This window comes from Notolepis coatsorum, assembly GCF_963971535.1.
Source record: "Notolepis coatsorum genome assembly, chromosome: 2".
Lineage (NCBI taxonomy): Eukaryota > Metazoa > Chordata > Actinopteri > Aulopiformes > Paralepididae > Notolepis > Notolepis coatsorum.
In genome coordinates, this window is record NC_140166.1 from 54,665,635 (window position 1) to 54,686,233 (window position 20,599).

At 45.6% G+C, this 20,599-nt stretch overlaps 1 protein-coding gene across 1 annotated transcript in view; it reads left to right on the forward strand.

Moving 5' to 3' along the window:
- Positions 1-5,480: 5,480 nt before the first annotated feature.
- The window catches only part of niban2b (niban apoptosis regulator 2b), a 146,168-nt gene continuing 131,049 nt past the window's right edge, over positions 5,481-20,599 (forward strand). Inside the window, exon 1 of the mRNA XM_084308151.1 lies at positions 5,481-5,655. Coding sequence (XP_084164277.1) covers positions 5,601-5,655 — 55 coding nt within the window. The 5' untranslated portion in view covers positions 5,481-5,600. The remainder of the gene's footprint in view (positions 5,656-20,599) is intronic.

A 20,599-nucleotide genomic window follows, 5' to 3' on the forward strand; every position in this document is an offset into this window, starting at 1 on the left:
CAAAGGAAGGGAAAGTCAACGACAGCACACACCATGACACCACATTAATCACACTATTAATTAAAGTCAATACATTAGTCAGCATGTCCACTGTGCTGGCCCGCACCGTCTGCGGGTGACCACCAGAGGGTGGTAGGAGACCATTGTTCACCTCACGTCCGTGGTGTTGACTCTCCCAGGTCTGACCTGACCTGGGAGTGTGACACTGTGACAGGGTCCCATGTTGTGTAGTAGGTGCCCTTTTTTTCTTTTCGCCCCTGCCCTTCAAACAGCCTGAGTCCGCCACTGGGCTTGAGTAAATGGCAATGAACCAAAGGAGAATATCAATACATTTCTTATTTTGTCATCTTTGACAGTGAATAACACCATGCTAAAATTGACCAGACATGAAGAATTGCCACTGAGCTCAAGGTTTTGTAGATCTATACAGTACTGAATTCTGCCATCCGGACACATGCAATTTGAAATATGATTATAGATAGAATATCAGGCCAATAAATGACCTTATTATGGCCAAGTCGCACATCTATGGATCGGGCAGAGTTCAATCTGGATTTAGTATCACCATGCCGTGATTCACAAACCGTGAATGAAATCTACTATAAGTACAGTTACTTTTTTATAATATAAATTTCTCTGCCATTTTTCATCAGATTGCAATGCCGTTTTTTGCTAGACGTTCACAGAAAGGTAGAGAAACTAACTACGTTATGTTTTATGGCAATAACGTTCAGGTTTGTGGGAGATAATCCCGAAGAATAAGAGAAATAAAAAAGTAAATCCAGAAGTCAGATGATTGACAGGGGCTAGCGCAAGGGCGTAATTTTGTTACGGGACACATTTGGGGGCGTGGTCAGTGGCATAGTTTCAGTAAAAGCCAAGGTATGGCAAGAAAGGAGGGTGGCTGTTGCGGCGAGAAGCACGCAGCTGCAGAACCGCAGAGCGGCGCTCTCAGGACCGGCGCTCTGAGGACCGGCTCTCTGACGGCCCTGCTGTGAGGCGTGATTTTTTTGAAGACCTAACCCTAACCATAACTCTAAGCATAACCCACTTCGAAAGAGGGCCAAAGCATAACCACTTCGAAGTAGGTTGTACAGTCGTCTGGCCTGTTTGTAGCGCACAGTGCAATACAGCGCACAGTGCAATACTCCAATTCAGCCATTGGGTGGGTGGCGTGCGGTCCTCAGAGTGCCGGTCCGCGTCTATTCTTAACCCAACGCATGTTTGCTTCCGCGTTCGCGTTTTGCAAATCTGATTGGCCACTGCCGTTTCTGGTGCGATCTGATTGGCCACTGACGTTTCTGGTCATGTGACATGTGCGCCCAATCGCGTGATGCGCCCTTTTCCGCCTCGACCAGCAGCAAACTACCTAACGCCTACGATCCACACTCTAACCTTAACCAACTTCGAAAGAGTGCCTAAGCTTAACCGGCGAAAGAACTTGCCGTCACACGATATCGCCCTGCTCTAAGACAAACTCTAACCTTAACCAACTTCGAAAGAGTGCCTAAGCTTAACCGGCGAAAGAACTTGCCGTCACACGATTGGCGCGACCAGAAACGTCAGTGGCCAATCAGAGCGCAAAACGCGAACGCGGAAGCAAACATGCGTTGGGATAAGAATTTAGGCCGCCGGTCCTGAGAGCGCCGGTCCTCAGAGTGCCGCTCTGCGGTTCTGCAGCTATATACTATTGGTTGCGGCCGGTGCTACGTAGTACGTATAGTTTTAAGGTGAAGGCCCCCCCCCCCTTCGTAGATTTTCTTTGAAAAATCAGTTGTGCAATAGTCAATTTTGTTGAGTTGTTTCTATACAATTCACTTATGACAAGTCATAACGCCTCGCGAGTCTTGGAACGTGCGTACTGCGTTGTGTGTGAGAGAGAGAGAGAGAGAGAGGGTCAAGTAGAGTAGACAACATATGATAATGTATAAAACAACAGCCTAGAGCAGGGGTCTCAAACTCAATTTACTTGGGGGCCGCTGGAGGTAGAGTCTGGGTGAGGCTGGGCCGCATCATATATTATATATATATATATATATGATTTATTTTTTTTTCTTTCTTTTTTTGCAAAATAAACTCTGCCTCTCTTTGTTAACTACAACAAGCAATGCTGTTTGTTATTTAAGATGAGGTCGGACTCGGCACTGACAGATTTGTGTTCATTGTGCTGCTTTTATAAAGCCTCAAATGATGGCTTACAATATTTCATGAAAGCAAAGTGTGTTGTTTGTCTAAGATTTAAAAAGGTTTAAACTTTACAGCACTGACCAAGTTGAACAAAGTGCTGTACAAGTCCCACAACATTAAAAAAGACTTTGATGTCAATAGGGGGCCGCAAAATATCATCCAGCGGGCCGCAATTGTCCCGCAGGCTGCGAGTTTGAGACCCCTCAAAGGCCCTAGAGGCTTTTAAATACAACGAGGTCATAGACAGATATTTCACAGACACCAAGCAAGCAATGCTGTTGCATTTCATGGCAATCACACAGACCATCGTTCACACCAAACTTTGAGGGGAGGGGTGCTATGTATTTGACTCTGTGTGTTGGTTCTTTTATTAAGGTTGTTGATACATTATATTCTAAAAGAAGAAGAAGTCCTTATTTGTCATGCAGATCTTTTAACACACACACATGCGATGGGCGAGTGAGATGCACAGGAACACACACACACATTATGTGTGACACATGCACCAAGTCGCTGATGAAATGTTCTCTGCACCTCCCATCCCATCGTCCTTTCCCCCCAAGGGCAGCCGGGAGCAGACAAGGGCTCGCGCCCGGGGACCAATCCAAGTGCTCCTGTCCGTCTTCGTCAGGGACGCAACAGCGTTAGCGATCTGTTGTGCATGTTTTTCCATTGGGTTTATATTCTGGAGGGGAAACCCTTGCGAGCACGGGTTTCTCCACACATGCAAACTCCACACAGAAAGGCCCGGGAGATACCGCACCTGGGTACCTGGCAACACGGCAACCTGGTCCCCAAGCGGGAATCGAACCCAGGACCTTCTAGCTGTGAGGAGACAGTATTAAACACTACTACACCGTGCCGCTTATAGGGGACATATTCCTCGGGTAGTGGAGGAAGCTGCCCCTTTACAACATTTTACATTTAGTTTTATAGTAACAAAGTTGTAGTCTGTTATGATTTAATTATCCTCTAAATGTGTTTACATTGCACATGTATTAAATGTGTAAATGTATTATATTAATATTCAATATATATTTTAATTGGTGCTGTCAATAGATTAAAAAAAATTAACTAATTAATCTCACAATTTTCTGTAATGAATCTAGACTAAAAATAGCATTTTTCTACTTAAGACCGAAGCTTGTAACAGATATTTACTTTAGTAAAATCATGGAATTAATGTAAAATCAACACAAAGAAAGTATATTTAGATTCAAAGACTATTTTAATAGCTTTCTTTGAATACAGTTTCTCTCCTGTGAAATACAAATGTTCAACAAAACCATCAACATTGACTCAGCTAGACCTCTTTCTGTGAGGTCGGTTTTAAGCAGAGCCCAATCGCTGAATACAGGAGAAGAGATAATGGAGCGTTTCAGGATGTTTAATAGTAATATTTAAAAGTAGGCAAGAGTTACATCCAGAAATGTACAACAGATATGACTTGGGAATGTTCTTGGGGTAATGGGAGGAGCAGGTGCACTCCAGTGCTACTGCAGACGGAGACACAGGTCCGTGTCGAGAGAGTGAGCAGGAACTCCTTGGTAAGCTCCAGGGGGTCCACTCCAGACAGGGGCACGCTGGCACGGAGGTCCTGGGCACAAGAGAAGGAAAGTTAGAACAGGGAATAATCACACAGGGGTGTCTAGCAGGTCTTCGGACTGAGGCGTCGTACCTAGGTAATGATACTAACACCACAACGACTTCTGGTCAGCGTCGTCCGGTAGAAGTAGGGTCTTCATCATCAGGGGATGGGATACAGCTGTGAGGAGTGAGGTGCCTGACAGCGTGCGAAATCAGGGGATGAGGTGCAGCTGAGTTGAGTGACAGGGGGTGAAGGGGTGCTGACCATATATGGGCGTGAGGCTTCCATGGTGGATGGAAGGGAGGATGAAGAGGAGTGAGGAGGGTGTGTGGTGAATGTGAGGGGGGAATGAGGAGGAGTGAAGAAAGCTCTTGCTGTGATTATGACACTTTCTTATATCCGCGGCGCTAAGATTGAAGATTTTTCACTCCATTGATTAATCTAGATTAATTTATTTTAATTCTTTAAATAATATTAATTAATCTCCAAAGTTAAAGCATTAATTTTGACAGCCATAATTTTAATAGATAATAGGGTGTCTTACCCCGGTTTACTTATCGTTAAGGTAAGGGATATGTTTATAAACAACGGCCTTGCAGCTAGGTCAAAATGTGACAATTTCCATGAAGAAATCCTTCCGGGCTATGGGGCACTACCATGTTAAAGTACCAGAAACAGCTATTGGCTTTGACAATAACATATGACATATGGTAACAGATGTATATGTTTCTGGACACTTCTGGCATAGTACATGTCAATGCCATAGGTGGGAAAATGTGGGGACCAGGAATTGTAGGGATACATTATTCATAGCTCAAATATCCCATCCTCAAATACAGCTCAAATGTCCTTTGCTGAAATGTCAGTCACTGAAGTGTCCTTCACTCAGAAACGTCCATCCTCAAATGTCCCTTGATCAATGTCCCTAACCCTAACCCTTGATCAATGTCCCTAACCCTAACCCTTGATCAATGTCCCTAACCCTAACCCTTGATCAATGTCCCTAACCCTAACCCTTGATCAATGTCCCTAACCCTAACCCTTGATCAATGTCCGTCCCTCTATTTTTTCATGCTCAATTTGGCAGCTCAAACATTTGCAGCTCAAAATGTGCCGTCACTCAAATGTCCTCTTCTCTACTGCTCAAATCACTGTTGCCCATTTTGTTCATTGCTTCGATGGTCACTCAAATGTCCACCTTCAAATGTCCATTTGCTCAAATGTCATTAGCCCCTAAAATTTTCAAATTGCTTACATTTCTTATCACTGCTTGAATGTCCCTCTGTCAAATGTGCATGGCTTAAATGTCTGTCCCCCAATGACTGCATCTCAAAAAAGAAGAAGAAGAAATAGTTTGTTTATTGGCTACATTGCCAATAGTTGTCCAGTAGAGGGCAGCAGAGTCTAAGTATATGGCAACTTTGGCAGTTGCAAGTTGCTGTGATTTATGTATCCAAATGTTGAGTTATATAGTGTCTAATCAAGCACAAATAGATAGACTTTCCGAATAATTGTCAGATGTTCCACACTCGCACACTCACGAAAGGTATTTGTCTGTCACCTGACAACGTTAGAAAAGGTAAACAAAACAGTATGCATTGCAAGCAACCAGGCAGCAGCCCCGCCTTCATAGAAACCACACCTTCTGCTCCACACGAAGGAGGGCGCTTCACTTTTTGCGTGTGTTTGCTGAAGTGATGTCGGAGGTTTAGGTGTGCAGGGTGAGAGCTGGCCACCACCCAGATAATAACTCGTTTCAGCTCTTATTATTATTAAACTACAGATATACTTTCTTCTTGTCTGGAATAATAAGTTTGTCGCCAACATGGGGGATGTGATTTCGAGCCACCTGGATGAGGGCAAACGGGAGATGATCACAGGTGAGAGAGAGGTGTGATTTGGTAGCTGTTTGTCACATGTGTGCGGTTATTAGGTGACCCATCCTCACCTGCCACACTGATTGTCGATGTTTGTTTTACGAATGCATTTATCATATATTTAGCCATTTCTGTATTGCCATACTACAGACTTAAGAAGATATGTAAACATGTTAATATTAGCCAACTCAACAACTCATTCGTTTTCCATTTTTAGGACTTCCTCACTTCTTCTTCCCAATTGTCTGACTTATTGATTGATTGACAAGTTTATTTAACAGATTGCAGAATGGGTACAGTAATACAGTACAGCTCAATACACACAATTGTTAACGGGATGCAGACCAGAGAAAGACTTTCGTCTTGTTTACATCAGGGTCCCCCATTTTCAATTCATCATAACATATGACATACAGATAGACAGTACTGCTATACATTTATGACATACCAGATTTGCAAATACAGTACTGTTTGTGATACAAAAAGAGTCTAAAAAAGAGAGTATATACATTGATTGATTGATTGATTGAATTGATTGATTGATTGATTGATTGATTGAAAAGTTTATTAACAGATTGCAGAATGGGTACAGTACAGTACAGCTCAATACATACAATTGTTAAGGGGATGCAGACCAGAGAAAGACTTTCGTCTTGTTTACATCAGGGTCCCCCATTTTCAATTCATCATAACATATATGACATACATGACATACAGATAGACAGTACTGCTACATCTATACATTTATGACATATCAGATTTGCAAATACAGTACTGTTTGTGATACAAAAGTGTCCAGAAAAGGAGTGTATATACATTTGGCGTAGAAACTGTACATTGGAGGAGGTTGGTTGGGTGGGGTGGGGTTGGGTGGGTTGGGTGAGGGCTGTACATTGGAGGTTGGGGGGGGGGGGGGGGGGGGGGGGTTGGGTAGGGGGGACACACACATTTTACACTGTACATTGGAATATTGACAAAGCCTTACTTGGTCATTTACTGTACAACTAGGTTAGGACATTTGTAGGGGCCAGTTTCGAATTGCAGTCTCACGTAGGTGTTTTTTTAGAGTGTTTTTGAAAGTGGGTAGTGATTCACATTCCTTTACAGCTTTAGGTAGGGCGTTCCACATTGATGTGGCATAATTGCGAAACGTGTTTAGTCCCTTGTTTGAGCCGAATCTGGGTTTTACATGATTTGTGGAGCTCCCTCTGGTGTTGTGATCGTGGTATTCACTGACCTTTGGGAAGTATTTTGACATGTACATGGGTACCTTGGTCGCATAGTGTATCTTGTAGACCAGGCCCATTGCAAGTTGCTGTACTCTGTCGTCTACTCTAAGCCATCCTAGGTTGTCAAAGTGGGCAGGGGTGAGGTGGGTTCTAGGAGTCAGGTCAAGTAGTAGTCTGACTAGCTTGTTTTGAGATGTTTGTAATTTGTTTTTTAGTGCCTTTGAGGTGCTTTGGTACCATGAGGTGCAAGCATAGTCGTAGTACCCTTGAATGAGTGCTCCTGCTAGAGTCTTCAGGGTATTCTTGTTTACCAGAGAGGAGATCCGGTACAAGAATCGCGTTCGTTGGTTGACTTTTTTTATTACATTGGATGCCATTTTGTCACAGGAAAGATTAGCCTCTAGGATGGAACCCAGGTAGGTAATTTCATCTTTCCTTGTGATAATATTGTCACCCACTGTAACCGAGAAGCCGTCGGTCTTGCTGAGTTTGTTATTTGAACCGAAGAGAATGGACTCTGTTTTGCCCATGTGTAATGATAGTTTGTTGTCGGCGAGCCATATGCAGATTTTGCCTAGTTCCGAGCTGAGGGCTTTTTCAACCTGTAACTTGTTCTTGTCAGAGACCAGCAGGGCTGAGTCGTCCGCAAACAGGAACAAGTTGCAGTCACAAGCTGACGACATGTCATTTGCATAAATTAGGAATAGTAGCGGTCCTAGTATGCTTCCTTGTGGAACACCACAGCTCACTGTGAGGAGGGGGGATAGGGTACCGTTTACTTCCACCATCTGTTCCCTCCCCTCCAGGTAGGATTGTATCCAGCTCACTGATAAACTATCAAAACCAATTGCTTTTAGCTTGTCAATCAGAATGGTGTGATTGACAGTGTCGAAGGCCTTTTGTAGGTCCAGCATGACCATGCCGCAGTATTTGCCCGCGTCCACCTCTTGTTTGATGTGGTCGTTCAAGTAGAGAAGGCATGTGTCAGTGGAGTGGGATGTTCTGAAGCCAGATTGGAATTCGTAGATTAGATTTTTTTCCGCAAGGTACTTTTCGATCTGTTCGTATACTATTTTTTCCATGACTTTCGAGATGGATGTAAGGATAGAAACAGGGCGGTAGTTACCCGGGTCTAATTTGCTGCCCTTTTTGTGCAGGGGTGTTACTCTCGCAATTTTGAAGTCCTTGGGGACGTGTCCCTGTTTTATGGAGAGGTTTATTATGTGTGTGATGACTGGGGTGATGGCTGCTGCTGAGTCTCTGAGGAATTTGGAGGGGATGTTGTCATGGCCAGTGGCCTTGTTTGGTTGGAGGGCGCTCAGTTTTTTGAGTACCTCATCTGTAGTTACCATTTCCAGTTTGAAGTCGTCTTTGTGGACGCCTAGGTTCTTGTAGTATGCTACTATGTGTTCTACCCCATACTGCCCTGAGTGGGAGGGTAGTTTGTTTACCAGTGTTGTGGCTATGTTTGTGAAGAAAGTGTTTAAGTAATTGGCTACATCCAGCTTGTCTGTGATGAGCGTGTTGTCCGTCTTTATGTTTATGTTTGAGAACCTGGTTTTGAGTTTTTTACTGCAGCCTAGTTGATTGTTGAGTAATTTCCAAAGTTCACGTGGTTTATTTTTGTTTTCCTCGGTTTTGTCATTGATGAAATTTTTTTTAGCAGTTTTGATCATGGAGTTTACGTCATTTCTTAGTCTGTTTCTTTCTAGTTTGAGTTCAGTCACGTGGTCTTGGAGTTCACTGCTCGTGCTTTTGGTAAGCTTTGACTGACTTTTACGAAACTCAGAGCATTTTTTGTCTCTGGCTTTCATAGCGGTCAGTATTTCAGTGTGCATCCATGGCTCAGCGCGATTTTTTACCCTGGTGGTTCTTAGGGGGGCCATGTTGTTTAGTATTGATGAAAATTTGGTTTTGAAGCCAAGCCAAGTTTCTTCAATCAGTGTACCATTGAGTTCATCTGACCAGTCCAGACTCTCCAGTTCAAGGTTAAAGGCCTCGCTAGAGTAGGTTTTGAGGTCTCTAGATGTGACTGTTTTGTGACAGCCAGCCTTTAGTTTTAGCTTTTTGCGGGTACAGAATATCATATAATGATCACTTAACCCACATGCTATAACCCCTTTATTGGAGATCTTGGACTTGTCGGAGGTCAGTATGAGGTCAATGGTAGTCTGAGTTGATTCACATATCCTTGTGGGTTGGGTGATTAGTTGGCTAAGGCCGTGCAGATCACAAAACCTATTGAAGGATTTGAAGACGGGTGCATCTTTTTGTTGCATATCCGTGTTCCAATCCCCAATAAGAATTTTTTCCGCATCCTCAGCTCCAGCTAAGCACACATCCAGAGTATCATAAAAGCCAGTTTGATCTGGCGGTCTGTATATTGTGCCGACTAGAACAGATTTTGCCCTTTCAAATAAAATTTCCACCCATACGGTTTCAATTGTCTCATGATGAAGGTCAGTACGGGTAATGAATTTGGTGTCCTTATGTATGTACATACAAACACCACCTCCATACTGGTTTCTGTCATTACGGACTATAGTATAGTTCTCTAATTCTATTTCAGGGTCTGTTACAGATGGACATTGACATTGAACTCAACCCAAATAATGCATGTGATCGTGGGCGGCATATATTCTAGAGACTGTCTGTCTGACCTTGTACCCAAACTGCTGTGCCACCATGGCAATAATCTCACTCCTCCATAAACTTGTCAAAACGTGCCCAGTGATCAGTGTGAAAGCAGACCTGAGTCAGCCTTGCTGTGAGGATCTGGTGGGATCAGGGCAGGAGAGAACTTGAATTGTCCACATGAACATGAACATCACTATATCTTCTCTGTCCCATTGACAGCTTGAAGTTGGTAATGCACAGATACTGATGTGGTATGATACTAGGCTAAATAAAACTATCTGTACCAGAAGAACAAACACCTGTAACATGTCAAATCAATGCAAAGTGACTGATTTTCTAAAAAGAATTACATATAGAAGCATCTTAGATATGATTATATTGAGTATTATATCACAAAAACATCTGTTGAATGACCCTAAACTGATGGCCTTCAGTGTGTTCACTTTAAAAAGCAATGGATCGCATCAGAGCATGGTAGGCTGTAGTGTTTAGGACTCGTGGGGGGAGGAGGAGGTCGCCCCCTCCCTACTAGTAATCTTCCTCATTGTGATTCCAGTTCTTCTTTCTCGAAAACACCAAGTCATTGCAGGAACATCATCACAGCAACTTAAAAACCAATGTTGGTTTGATTTTCCCCTCCCCCGGGTCCAAAAACAGGCTATCGTTTTCCTAAGTGGGCAGCAGAGAGGGTTGAGTGATTCCCTTGGAGATAAATGAAAGGGAGAGGGAGAGAGAGAGGGAGAGAAGGTTATAGAGAGGGCGAAGGGTCTTTGATTTAGGAGCGTCGTTCCTTAAAGCCTCACCCCGGCCCGTGCAGAGGGAGACGGGCATATCGGATGAGGAATTTGAAGAATGCTTGAAAGAAACATGTGTGTCTGGATGGAACCCACTGGGTCTTTAGGGCCACGCAATCTACACACAATCTACACGCCCGCCTTCAGGGGACGTCTGGATTTATCCTTCGACACTCGCACGTATCAACGCGTTCTCTCTCACTCTCACTCACTCTCTCTCTCTCTCACACACACACACACACACACACACACACACACACACACACACACACACACACACACACACACACGTTGTGTATTATTCCTGGTGTGTAAAGAGAGGGGGGGGGGATATTCTGCCTCATCAAAGTTAATCCAATCACCCTGCAGAAGATACCGTAGCTTCATCAGCTGATGACGACCAGATTGGGGGGGGGGGGGGGGGGGTCGGTGGTGTGGGAATCCCTGCAGTGGCGTGGCTGCGTTCTAAGGAGCCAGCGTCATACAGTTAGGTATCGTCTTTCCCCCCCATACCAGTCGTATGAGGTCATCATCTTGAGATGGGGGGGGGGGGGGGGGGTCTGCGAGTACACATGGCACGGCTAACCTTTTCATTTCCTGCTTGGAAATGGGGAAGTGAGGTCTATGGGTGTGTACTGTGTACGTAGAGAGAGAGACACACACACACACACACACACACACACACACACAGGGGGTCTCTTATGGCAGGTCCAGAGTCCTCCGAGGGTCAGCGGGGGGGGGGGGGGGGGGGGGGGGGGCTGGGAGACAGGAAACACTGGTGTGGAATGTCCGCCCTGTGGCAGAGGCCGGCTCTGTTCTCCTCCAGCAGGTCTGGAGGCTGTGGTTCAAGCGGCGCTGCCTGCTGGGGCTCAAACAGGGCCGGTCTGTGTGGCCCGGCAGGGCGGGGCGGGGGGGGCGGGGCCTCGCTCATCATCCACACCACCAGGACAGAGAGGCTTGCTTTTAGCGCCAGGCCTACAGGTATTAGCGGAAATATCCCTTGGGGTTGGCCGGTGTGAACCCCCCCCTCCTCCTCCTCCTCCTCCTCCTCGTGACACACGCACACATTCACACACCACTCATTTACTTGGAAAAAATAGGTTGAGACCCCTAATCAATTTTGTTTTCATTTCAGTCTATTAAAATCTTTACACCAGCACCCGCTATACTCCCTGGATCTGCCGTGACGGGAACAACAGCACGATGGACGGTTCAGATTTATGAGTCTGCCTCTGCCTGTGGGACCGTCTCCATGGAATGTTTTTGTTAAGGCACTGTGGTGAAAGCGGGGGAAATGTCATTCCAGTGCGGCGGCGGGCCTATTAAATGGGAGTCTGGTTTCCTTTCTCGACCGGACCGAGAGTTTCCCAACAGATCTCTGTATTGTAAAACGTCCCAAGTGGTCCTGTGTTATTATTGCTCAAGGCTCACGGTCGAGAACGCTGCCCTGGTTTGGATGGATTTGGCTCGCCCGGCCCAGGGGCCAACGTGCTGAAGCCTAAAACCATGGTGCTGTGAGGCCATTTTGGATAAATCCATCTGCCGTAGTTACTTTTACTCTTTTATTTATTTTTTTACCTCACCCCTGCCCACTTTGACAACCTAGGATGGCTTAGAGTAGACGACAGAGTACAGCAACTTGCAATGGGCCTGGTCTACAAGATACACTACACGACCAAGGTACCCATGTACATGTCAAAATACTTCCCAAAGGTCAGTGAATACCACGATCACAACACCAGAGGGAGCTCCACAAATCATGTTAAACCCAGATTCGGCTCAAACAAGGGACTAAACACGTTTCGCAATTCAATGTGGAACGCCCTACCCAAAGCTGTAAAGGAATGTGAATCACTACCCACTTTCAAAAACACTCTCAAAGAACACCTACGGGAGACTGCAATTCGAAACTGGCCCCTACAAATGTCCTAACCCAGTTGTACAGTAAATGGCCAAGTATGGCTTTGTCAGTATTCCAATGTACAGTGTACAGTGTGTGTCCCCCCCCCCCCCCAATGCAGGGCTGTACGTTAACTTTTTTTGCACATAGCACTGGTGCTACAGAGGTTGATAGTTTTGTAGCACAGGCCAAAATCTTGTAGCACAAGTATAAAACGTGTTATATTTGTAACAGTCACAAATGTGCCTATTGTATTTGTGTTATTTAGTTGCAGTGCCATGTTTGGCTGTCATTTAGTATATCGCCATGTGTTATTATTACTATGATACTCTCATATGCTATTTTCAATTAATATCATAAACAACATAAGGAATATTAGCATAATTTTGAGTGGACTGAAGGAATGAGTCAGCGTTAATAGTTTTAAATGCAAATAATTTATTGAAACATAGAAGTGGGGTCGGTTGGGACACACACACACACAATGGGGGACCCTGATGTAAACAAGACAAACGTCTTTCTCAGGTCTGCATCCCCTTAACAATTGTGTGTATTGAGCCGTACTGTACTGTACCCATTCTGCAATCTGTTAAATAAAGTTTTCATTCATTCATTCACACACACTGTTTCAACTCACCACCCCCGCATCATATTGTAGTCTAGTCTGTCTTCAAACTTCCACTCTTCTCGAAACTTGTTTATATTTGAATATCAACATTATCTGTCCATCCTCAGTTTACTATAATATACTCCTGTCCTGACTAGTGACTTCATCATCTTTCCAAACGCACGCACGCACACACACACACAGGGAAGGGGAGAGAGTGCCCCCCCATTTCCCTTTCCCCAGCCCACACTGTGGCTGCTGGCTCTGCCTCTGATCAGGATTAGCTTGTTAGCTTGCTAACGTTGTAGTGATTGTAATGGTACATAAACGTTAATTTCGGGCGATGTGCGCATAAAGGAATGGCGACGGTGCAAAGCATGTAGATGCATTTGACCCGTTGCGAGAGAAAAAAACCCACCACGGACTTATTTCGGGACGTGTAGCACCAACCGACCAACGCGCTGCTCTGCTTGCAGAAGGCGCACGGATAGGGCGGATATGACTCGTCGAGTTGTCACAAGAGTTTTTTCAAAATAAGATTATCATATGCACCTGAACGTTGCTAGCTTTCGGAGCCTAGCTGGAGCTGCGCGTGGGCAGAAATGAGACCCGCTACAGGATTTTCAAAATAAGAGTATCTATATGAACCGAATCCCTATCGCACCAGTGCTACTGAAGTAAATCCATCCATCGCACAGACCGCTGTTGCTGTAGCACGTGCGATATATATGTCGCACTGTACAGGCCTGCCCCAATGTACAGCCCCCCCATAACCCAAACCCCACCACACCTACCCAACCTCCTCCAATGTACAGTTTCTACATCAAATGTATATACACTCTTTTTATGGACACTTTTTGTATCACAAAGGGCTGGGCGATAAAACGATAACGATCGCGATAAATTATTTCCTCGAAATAAACATGAAACGTGGTCGCAAAGTTTCGATATATCGATTTTCCAAGCTTGGCTCCGTTCAGCCTCGGCTCAGCACACTCACTAACAACAACCAACGTTACGTGATGACGTGCTTACGCACAACAGCTAACAACCAATCAGTGAAGGAGATGGCCGAGAGCGAAGTAGACCCGGAAGGAGGTAGGACTCACTCAACAACAAGGCTTGCTAGGCTAATTAGCTTGCACGGCGATGTTTTATATATTTACGTGCCGAGTATGTGTGTGGCGTGAATTCTGAGGCCACGTTTATAGTAGTGGGGGTATACAGTGGACGTCGTTTCAATATATTGTGGCGGAAGAGAGTATTTTAGTGTCATATTTATTGTCATGAGATACTCTGCTTGTCGGCTAACTGCTAACGTGCGCGGACTGATGACGACATCAACTCGACTTGAGACATTCGCAGCAGCATAAGAAGTTAATTAAACTTGACAGACATTATATCGACGATAATTATCGATATCGAATTATATGAAAATAATTTTATCGCGATAACGTTTTTGGTCATATCGCCCAGCCGTACTGTATTTGCAAATCTGGTATGTCATAAATGTATAGATGTAGCAGTACTGTCTATCTGTATGTCGTGTGTGTCATATATGTTATGATGAATTGAAAATGGGGGACCCTGATGTAAACAAGACGAAAGTCTTTCTCTGGTCTGCATCCCCTTAACAATTGTATTTATTGAGCTGTACTGTACTGTACCCATTCTGCAATCTGTTAATAAACTTTTCAATCAATCAATCAATCAATCAACGGGGGCTGCTAGGGTTAGGGGGCTGCTAGGGTTAGGGGGCTGCTAGGGTTAGCATTAGGGGGCTGTTAGGGTTAGCGTTAGGGGGCTGTTAGCGTTAGGGGGCTGTTAGTGTTAGGGGGCTGCTAGGGTTAGTGTTAGGGGGCTGCTAGGGTTAGCGTTAGGGGGCTGTTAGTGTTAGGGGGCTGCTAGGGTTAGTGTTAGGGGGCTGCTAGGGTTAGTGTTAGGGGGCTGCTAGGGTTAGCGTTAGGGGGCTGTTAGCGTTAGGGGGCTGTTAGCGTTAGGGGGCTGTTAGGGTTAGGGGGCTGCTAGGGTTAGCGTTAGGGGGCTGCTAGGGTTAGCGTTAGGGGGCTGTTAGCGTTAGGGGGCTGTTAGGCTTAGCGTTAGGGGGCTGTTAGTCTTAGGGGGCTGCTAGAGTTAGCGTTAGGGGGCTGTTAGTGTTAGGGGGCTGCTAGAGTTAGCGTTAGGGGGCTGTTAGCGTTAGGGGGCTGTTAGGCTTAGCGTTAGGGGGCTGTTAGCGTTAGGGGGCTGCTAGAGTTAGCGTTAGGGGGCTGTTAGCGTTAGGGGGCTGTTAGGGTTAGGGGGCTGTTAGGCTTAGCGTTAGGGGGCTGTTAGGGTTAGGGGGCTGTTAGGGTTAGGGGGCTGTTAGGGTTAGGGGGCTGTTAGGGTTAGCGTTAGGGGGCTGCTAGAGTTAGTGTTAGGGGGCTGTTAGCGTTAGGGGGCTGTTAGGGTTAGGGGGCTGTTAGGGTTAGCGTTAGGGGGCTGTTAGGGTTAGGGGGCTGCTAGGGTTAGGGGGCTGTTAGGGTTAGCGTTAGGGGGCTGTTATCGTTAGGGGCTGTTAGGCTTAGCGTTAGGGGGCTGTTAGTGTTAGGGGGCTGTTAGTGTTAGGGGGCTGTTAGTGTTAGGGGGCTGCTAGGGTTAGCGTTAGGGGGCTGTTAGGCTTAGCGTTAGGGGGCTGTTAGGGTTAGGGGGCTGCTAGGGTTAGGGGGCTGTTAGGCTTAGCGTTAGGGGGCTGTTAGGCTTAGCGTTAGGGGGCTGCTAGGGTTAGGGGGCTGTTAGGGTTAGGGGGCTGTTAGTGTTAGGGGGCTGTTAGGCTTAGCGTTAGGGGGCTGTTAGGCTTAGCGTTAGGGGGCTGTTAGGGTTAGGGGGCTGTTAGGCTTAGCGTTAGGGGGCTGTTAGGCTTAGCGTTAGGGGGCTGTTAGTGTTAGGGGGCTGTTAGGGTTAGGGGGCTGTTAGGCTTAGCGTTAGGGGGCTGTTAGGCTTAGCGTTAGGGGGCTGTTAGTGTTAGGGGGCTGTTAGGGTTAGGGGGCTGTTAGGCTTAGCGTTAGGGGGCTGTTAGGCTTAGCGTTAGGGGGCTGTTAGGGTTAGGGGGCTGTTAGGCTTAGCGTTAGGGGGCTGTTAGGCTTAGCGTTAGGGGGCTGTTAGTGTTAGGGGGCTGTTAGGGTTAGGGGGCTGTTAGGCTTAGCGTTAGGGGGCTGTTAGGCTTAGCGTTAGGGGGCTGTTAGTGTTAGGGGGCTGTTAGGGTTAGGGGGCTGTTAGGCTTAGCGTTAGGGGGCTGCTAGGGGCAGGGCTCTACGCTAACCTTTTTCTAAATGAAAAAATTTAGGAGCACACAAAGAAATTTAGGAGCACCCAAAAATATTTAGGAGCACAGTGAAAATATTTCAAGTAACGGATTTTTTTTATTTTTTTTAATAACTGTATATTTGTACTGTGCGTGCATGTGTGTAAATTACCTCTTGCTACAACCCTGCATATTTACATTTTGTATTTTGTACTTGATGTTCATTAACATGGTTTTTGGTCATATCGCCCAGCCGTACTGTATTTGCAAATCTTGTATGTCATAAATGTATAGATGTAGCAGTACTGTCTATCTGTATGTCGTGTGTGTCATATATGTTATGATGAATTGAAAATGGGGGACCCTGATGTAAACAAGACGAAAGTCTTTCTCTGGTCTGCATCCCCTTAACAATTGTATTTATTGAGCTGTACTGTACCCATTCTGCAATCTGTTAATAAACTTTTCAATCAATCAATCAATCAATCAACGGGGGCTGCTAGGGTTAGGGGGCTGCTAGGGTTAGGGGGCTGCTAGGGTTAGCATTAGGGGGCTGTTAGGGTTAGCGTTAGGGGGCTGTTAGCGTTAGGGGGCTGTTAGTGTTAGGGGGCTGCTAGGGTTAGTGTTAGGGGGCTGCTAGGGTTAGCGTTAGGGGGCTGTTAGTGTTAGGGGGCTGCTAGGGTTAGTGTTAGGGGGCTGCTAGGGTTAGTGTTAGGGGGCTGCTAGGGTTAGGGGGCTGTTAGGGTTAGCGTTAGGGGGCTGCTAGGGTTAGCGTTAGGGGGCTGTTAGCGTTAGGGGGCTGTTAGGCTTAGCGTTAGGGGGCTGTTAGTGTTAGGGGGCTGCTAGAGTTAGCGTTAGGGGGCTGTTAGTGTTAGGGGGCTGCTAGAGTTAGCGTTGGGGGGCTGTTAGCGTTAGGGGGCTGTTAGGCTTAGCGTTAGGGGGCTGTTAGCGTTAGGGGGCTGCTAGAGTTAGCGTTAGGGGGCTGTTCGCGTTAGGGGGCTGTTAGGGTTAGGGGGCTGTTAGGCTTAGCGTTAGGGGGCTGTTAGGGTTAGGGGGCTGTTAGGGTTAGGGGGCTGTTAGGGTTAGGGGGCTGTTAGGGTTAGCGTTAGGGGGCTGCTAGAGTTAGCGTTAGGGGGCTGTTAGCGTTAGGGGGCTGTTAGGGTTAGGGGGCTGTTAGGGTTAGGGGGCTGTTAGGGTTAGCGTTAGGGGGCTGTTAGGGTTAGGGGGCTGCTAGGGTTAGGGGGCTGTTAGGGTTAGCGTTAGGGGGCTGTTATCGTTAGGGGCTGTTAGGCTTAGCGTTAGGGGGCTGTTAGTGTTAGGGGGCTGTTAGTGTTAGGGGGCTGCTAGGGTTAGCGTTAGGGGGCTGTTAGGCTTAGCGTTAGGGGGCTGTTAGGGTTAGGGGGCTGCTAGGGTTAGGGGGCTGTTAGGGTTAGGGGGCTGTTAGTGTTAGGGGGCTGTTAGGCTTAGCGTTAGGGGGCTGTTAGGCTTAGCGTTAGGGGGCTGTTAGGGTTAGGGGGCTGTTAGGCTTAGCGTTAGGGGGCTGTTAGGCTTAGCGTTAGGGGGCTGTTAGTGTTAGGGGGCTGTTAGGGTTAGGGGGCTGTTAGGCTTAGCGTTAGGGGGCTGCTAGGGGCAGGGCTCTACGCTAACCTTTTTCTAAATGAAAAAATTTAGGAGCACACAAAGAAATTTAGGAGCACCCAAAAATATTTAGGAGCACAGTGAAAATATTTCAAGTAACGGAGTTTTTTTTTTTTTTTTTTTTTTTTTTTTATAACTGTATATTTGTACTGTGCGTGCATGTGTGTAAATTACCTCTTGCTACAACCCTGCATGTTTACATTTTGTATTTTGTACTTGATGTTCATTAACATGTGCTGTCCCTATCAAATAAACTATCAAATAAACTATCAAATCAAACTACTGCTACAAAAGTAACAGTCACTTAACTTTAGCTTTTGCCCCTTTTATGCATACAATGCCTATGTTTTGGCTGTGTTGCTCTTCTAGAAAAATTATCCTTTCAGGGTTGCCTATTGAAATACTGTACACCTCCAGTACAGAAACATTGTTTATGAGTTTGCGTGTCAGGTAGACCATTGATTGACAGTCGAGTCTGCCAATTACGTCACACCGCTTGCACTCCGGCCGTCCGGCGCTGCAGCTGGACCCTATTGGCCACCTCTGCTGTTGATAACGCTAGCCAAGTTAGCTGTACACACATACACAGTGGGCCAGTTACTTTGGTGTAGGGGTGTAACAATGCATCGATCCTAAGGGGAAAATTCAACTGCATCGATTTGAAAATGTTAGAATCGATTATTGCAATTTGAATGTGTACACAGTGTTATGTTGTTAGGCCTAACAAAAATAATGGTTGGTTTCAGGTTGCCGACCGACCCTGCCGATTTAGGTGCGACCCAATATATTTTATGAGTTTTTAAAAAGATTTTTTTTAGAATAAAGTTTCATAGAAATCTTAGTCAAACATTTAGTATTATGGATATTAAACATGCTGGCAGAGTACATGCATCCATGTTGTTGTGAACATTTTAATTAAATAAAGAAATTCCCTATCCATAGTCGCCGTGGGAAAGAATAAAATAAAAAAATAAAATAAAATAAATTCCCTACCTACCCATGGCCAAACTGACAACCAACCTGAAACCAACTATTATTTTTGTTAGGCCCTATCATGTCCGTTACAGTCAACACAACGACATACGCTACTGCATCAACGTTATGATTAACAAAGCAAGGCATTCGTTTTGTTGCATTAACATTATATTACTATTGCTATCGCTAAATCTAGGTGTTCTAAAATCTATTGCTATTGGTAAGACTATAATAAGTTAGTGTCTCGGAAAACGCTCGCATATCGCAATCAGAGCCCTGATCGCAATGGCAGACCAGTCGCAACAAGTCTGAAACCAGTCACGTCACTCTACTGTGATTGGACCATTGGCTTGAGTGCAATGTGGGACTTGTAGTTTTTTAACGATTCTCAGCGGAGAAATAAAAAGAACGACTGAGGCTGTAATCTGCACTCGCACACCGTGTGAGTAATTTATTTTTCAGGTTCGCACACACATATTTTTAGGGGCATATGCGAGCAATATGGTCGCACTGTAGAGCCCTGGTTAGGGGGCTGCTAGGGTTAGGGTTACCTAGGTTACCTGCTAGGCCGAGGTCATGTGAAGTCGATCCCTCCAGTGATGAGAGGACAACGTGGTGACGACGTCACTACCGGAGGTGCCGGCTAGCTTCGAGAACGTGGTGATGTCACTACCGGAGGTGCCGGCTAGCCTCGACAACGTGGTGACGTCTAGGGGTGTAACGATGCGACCTCACTAGGGCTGTCTTAAATACTTCGAAGCTTCGAAGCTTCGTTCGATGGCACAAGCTTCGAACATAAAAAAAAAAATCGAAGTTAAAAAAATGTGTGTGTGTGTGTGTGTGTGTGTGTGTGTGTGTGTGTGTGTGTGTGTGTGTGTGTGTGTGTGTGTGTGTGTGTGTGTGTGTGTGTGTGTGTGTGTGTGTGTGTGTGTGTGTGTGTGTGTGTGTGTGTGTGTGTGTGTGTGTGTGTGTGTGTGTGTGTGTGTGTGTGTGTGTGTGTGTGTGTGTGTGTGTGTGTGTGTGTGTGTGTGTGTGTGTGTGTGTGTGTGTGTGTGTGTGTGTGTGTGTGTGTGTGTGTGTGTGTGTGTGTGTGTGTGTGTGTGTGTGAGTGAACTACCCATCCCAGTTAGGACAGCCGAATCCCGTCCAATCTTTCGCCGTCGACTAAAGCCTCACTTCCTCAACCATTATCTGAAATGATTAAAAAAAAAAAAAAAAAATCTAACCTTGACTAACCTACACTGTAACACGCAACACTTTGATAAACATTGTTACTCAGCTGATAGAGTTGTACCCTTCTTGCTGTCTTGTCGTTGGATAAAAGCGTCAGCTAAATGACTGTGTGTGTGTGTGTGTGTGTGTGTGCGCACCGCGCGCGCGCATGGGGCCATTGGGTGGGGCCGGGGGACAAATACACTGGAGGAAAGTAACCCAGCTCAGCACTGCCCAAATTATATCATCACTATTGCCTGTTTGAAGGATATCATCCTCAAATACATATACACCTACATGCCTTGTAGAATTCCACACATAAGAAAGAAAGATACTGGGATGAATAAACAAAATAGGAAATAAAATTTAGATAAGGTGCTACTGAGATGTTTTGGTGAGTTCTTTGTTTTTTTGTGGAAGTTGCCCTTCTTAAAAATGCATGAACATTCACTGATAATTGGTCTGTAGTGGAGTCAGTACAAGGTCTACATTGCCGGACCATGTAGAATACGGACCTTGTAGACTGACATAATTCTGTGCATAGTTTAGTCTACACAGGCCATATTTCAAATAATCAAAATCTTACTTCATTCATCTTAAACATTCTTGATTTGGGGGATTGGTAGTTCCCATGAAATCTGAAGTTGTTCAAACGACAACAGCGATCCACCTTGA